Source organism: Hoplias malabaricus, chromosome 1 (genome assembly GCF_029633855.1).
Source record: "Hoplias malabaricus isolate fHopMal1 chromosome 1, fHopMal1.hap1, whole genome shotgun sequence".
Lineage (NCBI taxonomy): Eukaryota > Metazoa > Chordata > Actinopteri > Characiformes > Erythrinidae > Hoplias > Hoplias malabaricus.
This window is the reverse complement of record NC_089800.1, coordinates 81,283,375-81,299,189: the sequence shown is the minus strand read 5'-3', so window position 1 is coordinate 81,299,189 and position 15,815 is coordinate 81,283,375. Positions and strand designations below refer to the sequence as shown.

Here is a 15,815-nt window from a genome sequence, read left to right as displayed (position 1 = left end):
ATAAAATAAAATAAAACATTGAATAAAATAAAAACATTGAATTTCAAGTTTTGTTGTTCAATGATTTTGGGCCCATCTACTGTAATTTTATATCATGTATTATTTCATTTTGAAAATAATCTACAAACATAAACTAAACTGAAAAGGAACTGTGCTTTTTTAACAACAAAGAACAAAAAAAAATATGTAACTGTTTGTTGCCCCTTTCAGATCAGTAAGGGGCAATATATATTTACACCTCTCTCTTTGTGTAACATGACTTAAAATTTGTTTAATTTAGTTAATATTTGGATATAAATCTTTGTTATATTCATCATGGTCTCACAGTTTATTCTTTGAGGAATAAAACATATCTCAAACAGCTCCAGTGAAAAAAAAATTATAATAATTGCAATGATGGTCAAAAAATGATTTTATAATTATCTGCCTAATGAACCAAAAGAAATAAAACCTTCACCATGAGGGCAATACAAACCTACAATGTACTATATCTTTTTTATTCCTCTTGTCCATTCCTGGCATTGAGCACTGAGGCTCTGAGGTCATGAGCAGCTGCTACAAAGTGTCCCGAAGTGTTTCTACTAGAATAAAAGCTGTGAATGTTCACTTGAATTTGTATGAATTGGGTGCTCTTACAGCAACTGAATTCAACAAATAAAGTTTCTTCACAACCTTGAGCACAGTATACGACATTTATCATAAGCCCAACATCTATCAGTCTGCATGACACAACCCTTCAATCCACTTCCTCTTCTGAAAACATGCTGGTGACAGCTGTCTTTTCATTGCTGATTCTGGGTATACGTTGAGTGATGGATAAATGCTGTATATTTTAGCATTAGTCTAATAATGGATGTCAGTTGTATTTTAATCTGTGTACAGATGCTCCAACTGTTTGCTAAACCGTTTTTTTCCCCCCACAGCTGAGGCTTTTACTCAACAAATTATCCAGTCTGAAGCCTTTATGACAGCTCTTGAAGGGAAAAATATTACCTTTCACTGCAGCCTGCTTTCAGAGTCTCGTATGAGCAGCTACACAATGGCATGGTACAGGCAAGTCCGTTATGGAGCACCAGTGGAGTTCCTAATTAAGAAATATGAGAAGAGCACTGAGAAATTCAGTGCAAACCTTTCCACAGACGAGAACAGGTTCAGTTTACAGGTTTCAGACCTGAAAGTCCAGGAAAGTGGCATCTATTACTGTGCAGCTAGTCACAGTGATGTAAGCATTGGGTTCAGTCAAACAAGAAGCCAAAGGAGACACCTGCTGTCTGAAACTGACTGAAAAGCTTTGGTAACATTTCATATTTATATTCTCTGTCATAACTGTTTAAGATGGCCCTCATTATCCTGACACCCAGAAAGAAGGAGAAGGCTGGAGGTATAGCTCCAAGTGGGAGGGACAACTTAACACTAAACCTTTCCCTAACCCACACCATGACCTCCCACTTTATGGTTTACATCTACGTACTGTGTATGTCCCTCCCACATGCTGGTCTCCTGCCTGCTGTCCCTCCCATGTGCTGGTCTTCGTCCTGCAGATATATATAGTTTTGTGGAAAGAAAAGCTCTGTTTTCTTAATAAGACCTTCCTGTCAGTGCTCAGTGCTGTGAAGGAGAGAATGGAAGTTCTGTTTATTTCTTTAGCCTTTCTTATTACAATATGTAAGTTTAATTTATTAATTGTATAGATACAGTTTTGCATTTGTTTTGAAGGCAAAGTAAATCTAGTACAGTTTTATTTGGACATTTTTAACATTGTAAAACTTTATCCAACACAGACACATCCAACGGAGTCAACATTGTTCAAACCCCTCAAAAGCTATTTGCCAGCCAGAATTCATCCATGACGCTGCACTGTGAGCATGATCAAGCTGACCACTACAGGATGTTCTGGTACAGACAAAGAGAAGGCAAACAAGACCTGGAATTTATAGCATTTTCTTTTGCCCAAAATAATGCAAACATTGAACCCCCGTTTGATAAAGCTGATAAATATACTATGACACGGCCAGAGATTAAAAAGGGAGCCTTGCAGATTAAGAAGATGGAGGCTTCTGACTCCGCTTTATATTTCTGTGCTTCAAGTATGGCACAGTAACTTAGAGCAATGTAACAGTAAGACATTAACCTCACTACATCACCTACAGCAGGGCAATATAAGGGTTAAGCACACCTGGACTTGTGGTTAATACATCGCAGGTGTCCCATGTACAACCCCAATTCCAATGAAGTTGGGACGTTGTGTAAAACATAAATAAAAACAGAATACAATGATTTGCAAATCCTTTTCAACCTATATTCAATTGAATAGACTACAATGACAAGGGTATTTTTATTTATTTTTTTTTTTTTTTTTTTCAAATATTCACTCCTTTTTAATTTGAGGCCTGCAGCACCGTGGGAACAGTTGTTCTCCAATGATTCTCTTTGATGTTAAGAAACAGCTGTTATACTGACACCTACAGGTCTGGCACTAGACATGGTACTAAGAGTTGTTTAAACAGTGCTGCCTCTATGAGGAGTAAATGTTGCATTCAGGGAGAACACAGTATTTTGATTCCTCATCCTGTGTTGACAAATGTAAAGGATAAATATGTAAATAATCACTTGTTTGCTTTTTTATTAGTAGTTATTGTCCTTTAATGTTGTTTGGTTACTCTCTACTCTTTAAAGTGATCAGTTTTTCAAGGTTACTGAGGTTGAGTTCTACAAGAGGCATCATGAGACACCTGCTGTCTGACAAAAATCACTGGAAATACTTTATTAAAAGCCAGCTTTCATAGATACAGATATTGGGCATATGAAATCAACACAAGTTTAATTATACAATTAATATAGAATATGGTACAAATATGTTCTTCAACTAAAGGTACGGAATATTGAGTGTACAATTTTTCTAACAGTGCAGATGATTATTCTTTATTATTGTTATTATTCATTTATTGATTCCTTTTCTGTAAGCTCTTCATCCTGTTCAGGGTCATGGTGGGTCTTGAATCTACCTGGAATCGCTGGGCCAGTTCATCACAGCTTTATGGTTATTTTACAATAAATCATTTGAAATGAAGAGATTGCACTGCTTTTCTCTTAAAATTGGTTACTCTCGATTTTATAGATTTTTATTTATTTAAAGCTCTATTAAAACAACAATTTTGGCTCGTGTCAATGTCTTACTCGTTCAGAAAGTGTGACAGAATACCGACGCAGTAATTTTACATTTAGAGAGCTGCAATAGTTTTAATGTGCCTTTCTAATTTTTAAATAATTAACCATTTTTAGACAATATTCAATGATGTCCTACTACTCATGTCAACACCGAAGCTTAGATTCAGACATGACTGTTTGGGCCGCCCCTCACTAGTCTGGGTGGATCCCTGATAACCAGAAGAAAGTTGATATGCTCTTTGTGTTTCAGGAAACAACCTTAATAAAAGTGTTTAATGCAGTGTCTGTTAGAATGGAATTTCTCTTTATCACTATAGCTTTCATTCTGACAATAATAAGTAAGTGCGATTTATTATTTTTTTATTTTTAAACTAGGTTACACCTGTCTATCAACAGCCAAATATTCTGAATTATTTTATTTTCAGTGTAATACAATTGTTAACATTTTACACTTTTATCCACAGACACAGCCAATGGACTCAACATTGTTCAGAACCCCAAATGGTTATTTGCCAACCAGAGTTCGTCAGTGACAATGCACTGTGAGCACGACAAAACTGACCATTACTATATGTCCTGGTACAGGCAAAGAAGTACCAAACAGGATCTGGAATTGTTGGCATTTTCTGGTGCTCCAAAAAGTGCAAAACCTGAGCCACCATTTGATGAAGGCGATAAATATAATATGACTCGGCCAGAGGTGACGAAAGGAGCCCTGCAGATACAGACGCTGGAGGATTTAGACTCTGCCTTATATTTCTGTGCTTCAAGTAGCACAGTAACTCATAGCAATTTAACAGTAAAACATAAACCTTGACACATCCACTAGAGTAGAAGGTGATGTACATCTAAAGTTGTGGTTAATACCTTACAGGTGTCCTCCAAGCAGAGAAAAGGTCTGAGTACAGAAATTAATTTAAAGCTTATTATAATAACTCTACAAAACAGAGAGGGTAATCCCCCAAAGCAACAAGTTTTTTCCTTTCAGGTTTTTAGACCTCAGTCTCCAACATACACATCTAAATCCTTGCAGTATAAAGCATTAAATAATCACTATAGGCCTATTTATATCCCCACAGTACCCTGAGTGATGGGTGCAGATAAGGAGGCGTGTTGTATTTAACAATGACAAACTCTGACAAAAGTGTATGCTAGCTGTTGATGTTCAAGTTCAGTGATGCAATTTCCTGTTAAGCAATGAGAAAGTGGCAGAAAAGCCAGAGAGAGAGAGAGAGACTCAGTCTTCTCCACATCATGAATCCGTTGTGTTTTGGTTTCACGTGGGTTTTAATTATGAGTAAGAAATTGTTACTTAGAAAGAGTTATCAATTAAAAACTCATTGTGATGTGTGCATTCAACTACAGATCTTTAATACTACAACTAGCGAAGAATAATTTTGTCTTTCCTCCAACAGAATCATCAGCTGGATTATTGATAACCCAGCATCCTGCTTTACTCATTAAGAACCATGGAGAATCAGGGAATGCAACATGTGAACATGATGACAGTAGCTATTACTATATATACTGGTACAGGCAGCAGAGTTTGGGTAAAATGGACCTCATTGCTGTATCGGCTGGAAAAGGAGTATTTCAAATAAATAAACCATTTAATGAGAGTAAATACTACCTTGCCCGTCCTGAGGTGATGCACTCAGAGCTGCAGATAAAGAAGCTGGAGCCTGAAGACTCAGCTGTGTACTTCTGTGCATCTAGTAGGGCACAGTGTCCTATCTGAGCTATACATCTGAACAATAACCTCAACATTCCCCTCCTGAGAGAGAGAGCGCAATAAGGGGCACTCGCAGTCATAGTCACGGGCAAGCTGAGATTCATTTCCTAGTGTAAACAACATTCACGCAAGCTGTACGTCAGTTTCACACACACACCTCTGCTCCCAGTGAACATATTAGTCCTTTAAGCTGAGCAGTTCAGTTTGATATGACGTATTTACAGCAGCATACAGTGGATTAAAGATCATATGCTGACCTCTGCAGGATGAATGTAGGAACTATATTACAGTAACTAAAAACTCAGTGGAATATCAAGGCTTATGATGTATTATCATTATAATTTTAATAATAATTACTATTATTATTTTTGTATTATTTTTATTATTATTATTATTATTATTACAAGAAGATTTTATACTGTATACTGTGTTCAGGGTGTATATAAAACGGACAGACAGAGAGATACACACTAATATATATACACACGTGTATTTTCAGGGGCCTTTTTCAGTTTTCATAAAACATTATTTAATACATTGTTTAACGTCCTCTGAGTTAATCAAATAAATAATGCTGAACTTCCAGTGCTCCGAATTGTATATTCATTACACTGAGATTTTAGTGAGAATGAGTGCTTGATGGGTTTTCTGATTGTGATTTACATTAAAAAAAAAAAACTGGTAGAGCATAGTCTCGTGAGACAAGAAATCAGAGCATGTTCATCTTCTAGTGTTTTTTGATGGACTCTGATTTTGATAGAAGAGCCTTCCTTTTCACATCAGCCAGTAAAAAACATACAGTTTAAACAAACAATCGCAATTCCTTGCAGAAAATATCGCCTCTCCAAATTCAACCACTATTTTTACAAACCCAATTTTCAGAAATGTTGGGACATTTTCCGAAACTGTAATAAATCTGAAATAGTATTTATTACTTCACTAGAAACTTTGTTTTAACAGATAGTTAAAGTGTGTTTATGGAATGTGTTACAGGCCTCAGTTTCTAAATTTGTTCATTTTTAACAAGTAGAATTAAGTTTATCTGGTTTTCTTTGTCGTTTTCTCTGTTAAATAAAGGTCCAAGTGAATGAACAAATGACAGATTTCTGTATATTCTGGAAATGTGGTTTGTATTTGGAAACGCTATGGAAGCATCATAATGAAACTCACACAGATACAGAGAGAACACATTCCTCACAGAGAGTGATTTTAGGTGAAAACTGAATCCATAACCCTGAGCTGATAAAGCTGTATACCAGTGACTTTTTGACACATCTTTCCCATTGAATATATCTTATATATTGAGTAAATAATTTAGTTTAGAAAGTGGGCTAGATAGGAACTCTTTGCCTGTTCTAAGCCAATGAATGTGGCATTTTATTATTGCTATCTGTTGTATGTAGTTATTAATTTTAATTTTGCATTGTGTAGTTGTGTTACACAGTCTGAACATTTCATTTGGGGTTTTTTTGGTGTTCAAGGATGGTGTTTGTAATGCTGTTTTTGGTAATCCACCATCCTCATAATTTCATTCTTCAGTGAAGACGCTCTCAGCTTGTGGTGTGTTTAGGTATCCACTGGGTGGGGCTTTTCCTGTGATTACACCGTTTTTACACTATATTTGCCAGTAATTATATGCAATGGAATTACTCCCAGTGAGTACAAATGGCTTTTTCAACAGTGACCCAAAGGTTACATATACTTTAATTAAAAGATATATCTATAAAACACTTATTTTAGTCTTCAGAAGATGACAAATTATTAAAGGACAATGAAACTTTATTGAATACAATTAAAAAAGAAAAGAAAATAAAACTTCTATTGCTCTATTCCTGCTCCATATGTGTTCAATATTGACTTCTCCTACTGTTTCAGATCACTTAGGGCAGAAATGTCTTCAAATTCATGAGATAACTAACTGCGTTATCGAAAGTGCTACAAAACAACTCGAGTTACCAATGAGTTTCTGTGGTATTTCAAACAGTGAATAAAATTTACAGACAAGTTAAATTCCAGCCACCTATAAACAGTTGTTTTTGTTCCTCAAACATGCCATTACATCTACACATAAAATATGTGGAGATTCTGAATGTGAATAAACCAGAGAACAGCGTTTTCCCGCAATCGAAATTGTTCCCTGTCTCGCCTGTCTTGGTTAGTGTAGCAAGACAGAATTGGCCCAAAATATATCTGCTATCTGTGTGGATGTTAGGGGAGGAGAAAGTACTTTCCTGCTCACCGTCCGGAGTTAATAATGCAAACACATCTTTTGAATAGCTAAAGCACTTTTGTTAGCAATGCTTAGGAGTTATTAATGATATTAGAGTTGCATCCTACCTCAGCACAGTCTGTAAGGTGTTCCTGCTGACATGGTTAGAAGCTCCAGTCTGAATTCCCTGGTCAAGAAATCACAAAGCTTTACATTTTTGTTGAGGTTTCTTTCCCACCTTAAATGTGACGATTTTCAGTTCCAGTTACATTGTAAGTGCACAATTTTGAGTGGAAAGAAATATTTGAATAAGAAACTTACTGACAATTACTTAACCTATTTACCTTACTTATAGGCTAAGCATCACTTAATGGACCTCCATGAATCACACTGATTTCACATCATTTTAGTTACTGACATATATAAGTATGAATTAAAATGAAAACAGCAGCTTAATTTGCTTTAAAACTGACAATTTTATTAAATTGACGGAAAAACCCGAGCTCGCTACGGAAATTCTTCAACGCAACCGTGACGTCACTGGTGGACAACAGCTGAACAACGCCGCGGTAAAACACCGTTATGACTGACTGTTATGACAGTATCTAGCTAAATAACCAACATTATTCATGACAATAGCCTAGCAATAAGCTAAACTCAAATTTAGAGGTACCGTTATTCTTGTAAATGTGATCGAAGTCGAACTCGAATTCCTCCGACACTATAAACCTCCGTAATGCAGCTACGTAGCCGAGTATAATCTGAGCCACCGGGTTTAGCGAGTCAAGCTAACGTTAACTAACACCAACTAAAACAGGCGAAGTAAGTGTCCTTACCCTGTTTACCTCCATGTTACAGAGGCTCTTGAACACCTTTCGTTGGTGTCCTTACATGCCCATATTGTTGGAAAAGCGCCAGTGAAATGAGCTACAGATAACGGAGTGAGCGGATGGTCCTTTCCAAAGTGCCCGTTTTAAGTTGACAAATTTAGTCCATTTTCTGGATATTTTGGGATCTTTGGGCCATTTGTTCACAGATGTCCCACTGTACATTGAATGATTGCAGCCAAAAACAACACACCTTTTCGTCATTGTGCATTAAATAAAGTGCAGCTTCTAGAGTTGTTGTCCACCATCTACGTCACAGGCAAGACGCCTATTAGAGTTTCTGAACACTGGGGGGGACCAACAATCTTTTAAACCTTATTCCTTGAATTAGTAAGAAATAACATGTTTTCTGACTATCAATGAACACAAGTTAGGAACTCAAATTCCACTGTATTTATTTGTTTGACACTTTCACATAGCTGGTGCTTAGACTTTAAATAACACTCGCAACAAGAACTAATTGAAATCTTCTCGCTAAAGTGTTTTGAGCATTTTTTGTCATTACATCAACGTTGTGTTCATGTCCTATTTTGTGTTATAACTCACTTGCCTCTTTCATTGTCTTTCCTCTGTGTGACATAACGACTGTCTTTTATTCCTGTACATTCTTGAGAAAAACTCAAGGTTTGAAATAAAGATGTTTCATTAGTATTACAAGAAGTGCTGCCTAAAATACAGTTGACCCTACTCCAGGAGGGAGGCGGGGTTTATTCCGATAATGCATTCTGGGTGATGTAGGCATCTAGTTTTCAGTCTTATTTAGAAGACTGAAAATCACATGGGATTTTTGACTACTACCCTTATACCATGATTTATTCAAATTTTGATATGATATCATCATGATATAATGATATAATTTATTTTTTTTACTGCAATACCTGATTGATAGAAGATTATTATATAGATTGATATTTTTAGGTATGACTAAGGTGCTAAGTGGAGTTGTTACTCATGTGTTCATATGACTAACTAATTTGACTATTTTTTCAGTAGTAGTTAATATTTATAAAAGCACATATCATAGGAATTACTGTGTGAGTGTGTGATGCCCTGTGATGGACTGGTATGATGTCTAGAGTGTTTCTGCCCTGTGCCTTGCCATTAGGCTCTTTATCAACAGGGTGAAAACAGTAACCGAAAATGAATGAATGAATTTCACTGGAATTATATTCATGGTTCTGAGATAAAGTAATCAGTATGGTAGGTATAAACGGTAAAGTTTCTAACTGCACTGTCCACTCCCAAATCTATACAGGTAGTGAAAAATCAATCAGTGGTGTCAATAAATTAATAAATTAATAAATAAAATAAAATAATAATCTGTATATTCTGAAGTATTTCTGATTGCCTTGTTTTGTACTATATACATAATATAGTCCCGGCTGGAGTGGTACTAATAATTTGATGATGAATAGGGCAATAAAAATAGCCATTTACAAGGACAGTACCAAAATTTTTTTCTTTTATGTAAGTCTTTTGTGTCTCCATCTCCTGGTGTAGTGAGGGTGGATGTTGCCGATACTGTAACCGCTCCTCACTTTGATGATCGCTGCAGAAGGATATGGGCGGGGTTCTTATAAGCCATGCACTTTTTTTGGGCTGGCATGTCAAACATTTTCTTAAACACCTGCCCAATTTCTCAGTAGTCACCGAAATAGAAACATTCAGTTTAGATTACAGTCTTCAAGGCACCTGACATAATTAAACAAGTATGCAAAAAATGATGGAAAATGAAGATAAGGCGAGGTGCGGGGAGGAGAGGTGAAAGGCAGAAAAAGTGTTTTTGTTTTTGTATAATGCTTTAGCACCGTGGGGACAGGGGGGGCACGATGATACATTTCCATAGAGTCGCTGTACAAAAACCTCCTGCCATTTACTAACAGTGCCTGAGCATCAGAGAACTGGAGACTACATGCCATTCCACTTTGAATGAAACTTCCCAACTTAACACTGATTCATATTTTGATTTATGTGTTTTACCTATTTTATTTCTCATGTTGATTAAGCGATACATTTTTCAGTCATGTGAACACAAACTGTTGTATGCTGATTGCAGCTACACTGGTCATGTTCATCATTTCTGTAATGGGGCTTTACTATAAGTTCCGTGTCCTCATGCTTTTAAAATGAACATTATCCTGGATAAGAATTTATCTGGATCTCTTGGATAAGACTCAAATTTCCTTGTTTTTGTTGGATTACCAAGAGAACTGAGGCCTATTTTGAAGCATAAGTTTCCAATGTGACACTGGCAGTCAAGCTTACTTTGGAGCAGGAACAAAGCTGACCGTTTTAGGTAAGTTCATATGACTCAAATGTTCAATTTGTAAATTTGCCTTGGTTAATATATAAAATTTTCATTTCCGAACTTTCATTTCCAAAAAGTTGGAATGTGGGTTGTTTCTCTTGGTGAATGAAATGGGTCCTGAGATTTACTCTAAAAGAGATTGAAATGTATTGGGCATAGAGATCTGGGAAATTAGTCCATACACTTATACTGTGCCAACGCTGCCCAAGCTTACTTTGGAGCTGGAACTAAACTGACCGTTTTAGGTAAGTTCACCTGGTTCTGATCTTCTAGCCATTAAACATCTGAGTTCATCTGAGTTCTGAATTTTCTAATCCAAAGTATATTTTCACTGAATTCTAACAGAATTGTGGAGCTTTCCTAATCATTTGTTAAAAACTGGGTTGGAAATTTGATATTAGGCTCATTAGATCAGAATTAGACTAATCTGGGAATTGAGATCATGGGTTCTTACTGTGAAAACAATTATCCTGCATACTTTGGAGCTGGAACCAAACTTACAGTTTTAGGTAAGAATGTTTTATGGCATGAATGTTAAAGTGATTGATGCTCAAGTTTGGTTTGAACCTGGATTGTGACTAGCATTAGCAGGATCTCAGAAAATAGCCCACACTTTCATACTGTGACAACGTTGGTCAAGCTTACTTTGGAGCTGGAACAAAACTGACCGTTTTAGGTAAGTTCACTTGAATCAAATGTCAACTTGTAGCTTGTGATCTTATACAGGTTAAGCGTTACGATTCTGATTCGTATGCTGAAACAGCGGTTTCATTACAAAAGTGACGGTAGTTTTCCATTTTAAATTTACAGCAAATAATTTCAAATTCAATGTCAGGTGTATAAGATTAGTATTAGAGAGATATGGAAATTAGCTCCTGCTCTCATACTGTGACTCTACTGATCGAGCATACTTTGGAGCTGGAACTAAACTGACAGTTTTAGGTAAGTTCAAAGATTTCTGAATTAAAATTTGCAGTTAATTAATTTTTTGAAGTCTGAATTAAAGTGCAACTTTTCCTCGTGAATGGCAAAATAGCTTAAAATTCGAGGTTCTTTGTATTAGCATTAGAAAGATCCGGCAAATTAGTCTAATCGTTCATACTGTGATAATCGTGATCAAGCTTACTTTGGAGCTGGAACAAAACTGACTGTTTTAGGTAAGTTTATTTATTTTTAAAGTTAGCTCATATATTCATAAACTTTCCTTGTTTGCATCTATGATTATGAAATATTAATTTGAACATTGTAGAACTGGAAGGGTTTTTCTACTTACAATAATTAATCTAGTCACAGTACATGGGTTTGATCTTGATATCAGGTTCAAAGCTTAGTATTAGAGAGATCTGGGAAATTAGGCCATACTCTTTTACTGTGACAATCGCGAAGCTTACTTTGGAGCTGGAACAAAGCTGACAGTTTTAGGTAAGTGTGATAAATTCAGTTGTCCCTTGTATCTTGCAAAAATGGCCTGGCGGATTCTATGATACTGCATTTCTATTATGTAAAAATAAAATAGAATGTAGATATTCATTATGAAAGATGTAAATCTTGAAGTTACATAAAATAGGTTTGGTGTTTGATAACACACTCATAAGATTAGAGTGAGGGACAGGTCTGTGAAATGTGTTGACAAGTGAATGCTGTGACTCTGCTAATCCAGCATACTTTGGAGCTGGAACCAAACTGACAGTTTTAGGTAAGTTCACTTAATTCAGACATTAACTTATAGCTTGTAACCTATTAAACGTTCATGTATCATTATATCTTCAGAGCGTTAGGAATATGTAAGTGTAAGCGTACCTTCAGCCATAGACTTTATTTATGAATTCTAAAGGAATTTGAAATTCTGTATCAGATTCATGATTTAAGTAACAGAGCATTAGGAAATTAGTTCATGGACTCATACTGTGACAACGCTTACCAAGCTTACTTTGGAGCTGGAACCAAACTGACAGTTTTAGGTAAGAATGTTGTGGTTCTTAATATGATGTTGGCACTACTGAAAAATTTTACTGATGATGAAAAATAAGGTTATTGTGGACAATTCAGCATTGTATATTGCTGTAATATCTCATTTAATCACAAGTTTTGCTTAATTAGTTTTGGTCTAAAGTGCATTCTTACTCAGCTGGAACAGAAAGGAGAAAAACTTTTCTTTATAAAGTCTTAATGTAATTGTATAAGAAAATTGAACTTTCCCAGTTTCTGAGTTTATCAATAAATTGTACTGGGAAATTAGTGAATGAACTCATGCTGTGACTATGGCAATCCAGCATACTTTGGAGCTGGAACAAAGCTGACAGTTTTAGGTGAGCATTCTCTTCCTTAAAAATTCTGATAAAATATTGTATTCTTCTCTATGTGGGTCATCATGCAGTAAACACTTTTTTTTATTTAAGTTAGTATTCTCATAAATCTGAGTAGCAGTGTTTCAGACCTATTTTATAGATGTATTCCAACTGAGAAAAAGTTGAAGTGGAAGAGATGAAGCAAGTGCATGTGAAATGTCAGGTTTGATGGGGGTTGATTTTAGATGTAGGAATTTAGTTAATGCACCCATGCTGTGACTCTGGTTATCAAGCATACTTTGGAGATGGAACAAAACTAACCGTTATAGGTAAGAAGGCTTTCTTGGCTTAAAATAATGTTGGTGAGACATATGTGCTTTAATTAATGTAATAGGCTAAGTGCATTCATTCTGTAAATAATGGTTAGCTACTTCAGCACTAGTCTAGACTCACTTTTTGAAATGGTGGCTCAGTGCTGTGGCAATTATGAAGCCTATTTCGGCAGTGGCACCAAATTGACTGTTCTTGGTAAGTAATGCTTTACTTGTAATATGTAAGAAATAGAAGGAAATGTCATATTAAAGGGTCCTTGACATTTGGACAGGTAATTCATGAATCTAGAGAATTCAGGCAAAACATATTTCCTAAAATGTAATGCTCAAATATATTTTGATGGTCTGATAGTGTAAAGACCATGCAAACCCAATTGTTTTCTCAATGAGGACTACAGCTGTGCCTCTGGAAACTGGCCTGCTCATTTTGGTCAAGGAACAAAACTAACCATTCTTGGTAAGGCATTTCAAAACACTCAAAAAATGCTGTTTATTGATTGGTTTGCTTGTGTTTAATTTAGAGCAACATTTGCTTGAAAGGCAGGTGAATGAAATGATAAATCAATGCAATGGTTTACACTAAGCTGTAGGGTAGACATTTAGGGTACAGCTTTGAAACTCTGTGCTTCAATACTCCAGCATATTTCGGAGCAGGCACCAAACTCACTGTTCTAGGTAAGAAAAAAATCCAATTCATGGCCTGTAATTTGTAGAACTGCTTTACAGCAAACAGGGACAATGGCTTTTTCTTTTGCTCAGCCAGTCTGTCTTTATGGAAAATAACTGGCATGTGATAATATGATAACAATGGCATAAAAGTTACTATAATAAAATCTTGATATAATGGCTGTTATCATGTTTGGTAATGTGAAAATGCTACAACAGTATCACTGTAATGGTTTGGTATAGTTTCCATAGTTTAGCTAAGGGTTTTATCAGTAGCTTTGTGTCAGTGTGACAACTACGATCCTGCATACTTTGGTGGAGGAACTAAACTCACAGTAATAGGTGAGGTTTTGTTATTGTATTTTTTCTTTTTATAGAATGTTTTAAATTGATTCATGCTATTCTGATGAACATTTATTAGCTTGAGATACATGCTGAATGGGCTGGAATGGATTGGCTATTTTTTAGAACAAGATTTTATTTCCAGTTGGCATTATTGAGCAAGGGCCGCACTGAGATCACAGCCTGAGAACTGCAAGAAATTACAGACATATAGACATGATAGTTACCAAAAAATTAAACCCATGACTCTTAAGGTAGTATTATAGGGTTGTAGGGACTGTAACAGATGCTGGTTGAGTGATTTGATTAGATTAGTGCACTTGCATGCTGTGTCTCTGGAGCAAATAATGCTTACTTCGGTGGAGGGACAAAGTTAACAGTCCTTGGTAAGAAACTCTAAGTTTATGGGATCTTTGTATTCCTTAAGCCTTTTTACATGTTCCTGAGTAATATGTTATCTAATAGGTTCGGTTTTCTCAGAAAATGTATGATGGCCAATTATACAAGATGGAAGCTATTATAGAAGTAACTATACATTACTCATTTTATCATCCTTCAAAATGTTTGGTCATTGCTCTTGATATTTGAATGTTGATCATGTCTAGAAGATCAGACATAGAGAAGAGTGCAGGTTTTCTCTGTAGCATTTAATCAGTGTGAACAACTACAACCCTGCTTACTTTGGCAGTGGCACCAAACTCACTGTTCTAGGTAAGAAAAAACTACTTCTATAGCCTGTTGGATAAAATTACCTCAGAGCAATGAAGAGCATTATTATTCTTTTGAGTTAGTTATTTTTGAACAATATTTTTGAATAGTATAGCTCAAATGTAGTTTATCAGCAGTATAGATTCAGTGTGAGAATACAAGCCTGCTTACTTTGGAGGAGGAACTAAACTCACAATAATAGGTAAGGAAATGTAGGATCATTTTTGTTGTTGTTTTTAATTTTTATAATACCTTTTTTAAATACAGTTTAAAAGAAGAGTTATTTCTAATGCTTCATTCAAGGACTTTTGAATATGAGATTCTTGTAAAGGAGCCTGGAACAGATGTCTTTTTTTTGGCCAAGACAGATTCTTTAAAATTGGATTCTAAAAAAATTAATTCCTTCAATCATTATAGACATGCTATAGACTTATGATTAAGCATATCATAAACACAACAACAATGCACTAGGCAAAATATGAAGTTTTATGGGTTAAAGCTCATGCTAGCTGTGTAATATGATTACTGCACTTGTGTGCTGTGTCTCTGGGGGTGGTCAGGCTTACTTCGGTGGAGGGACAAAGTTAACAGTGCTTGGTAAGATTATGTTCTTTACTTGAATATATTGCTTTAGAAATTTGTGATGCATTGTGTAATTGTATAGAAGCCATAAACGATGCATGTTTTAACAGTTAACTGTTTTTCAAAATAGTATTGTTTTGCAGTATGGTCTGGGTTGATTTTTACTGTACCTATGAGTAAGAAATATAATTTTAGCATTTATGGGACCTGTTTTGGTAGCTACTATAGATCAGTGGAGGTTATGTCAGTAGCTTTGTGTCAATGTGACACCAACCAACCAGCATACTTTGGTGAAGGAACAAAACTCACAGTAATAGGTAAGAAAGTATAAAATCAGTTTTTAGAATGTGTGATATTGAAGATTACAGTTTCATCCAGGTTCCAGTGCTACATGCAAGGTCTTTAATTATACGAGATATTGTTTAAATAGATATGAAAAGCCATTGTAATCTATATTGATTCTGGACTGAGGACACTTTATAGATTTGGTGTTGGAGTCATATTAAACATCTTTAAAAAATATAAACGTATGAAAAAAATATGGATTTTGGCACATGTTGGCTGGGGGATTGTATTACTGAACTTGTATGGTG

The 15,815-nt window shown here is 35.6% G+C and overlaps 1 protein-coding gene across 1 annotated transcript in view; it reads left to right on the top strand.

Annotated features, from left to right (window-relative positions):
• LOC136678091 (M1-specific T cell receptor beta chain) overlaps nucleotides 1-15,815 on the top strand; it is a 107,587-nt gene that overhangs the window by 79,014 nt on the left and 12,758 nt on the right. Inside the window, exon 4 of the mRNA XM_066655969.1 lies at nucleotides 12,873-12,921. Coding sequence (XP_066512066.1) covers nucleotides 12,873-12,921 — 49 coding nt within the window. The remainder of the gene's footprint in view (nucleotides 1-12,872; nucleotides 12,922-15,815) is intronic.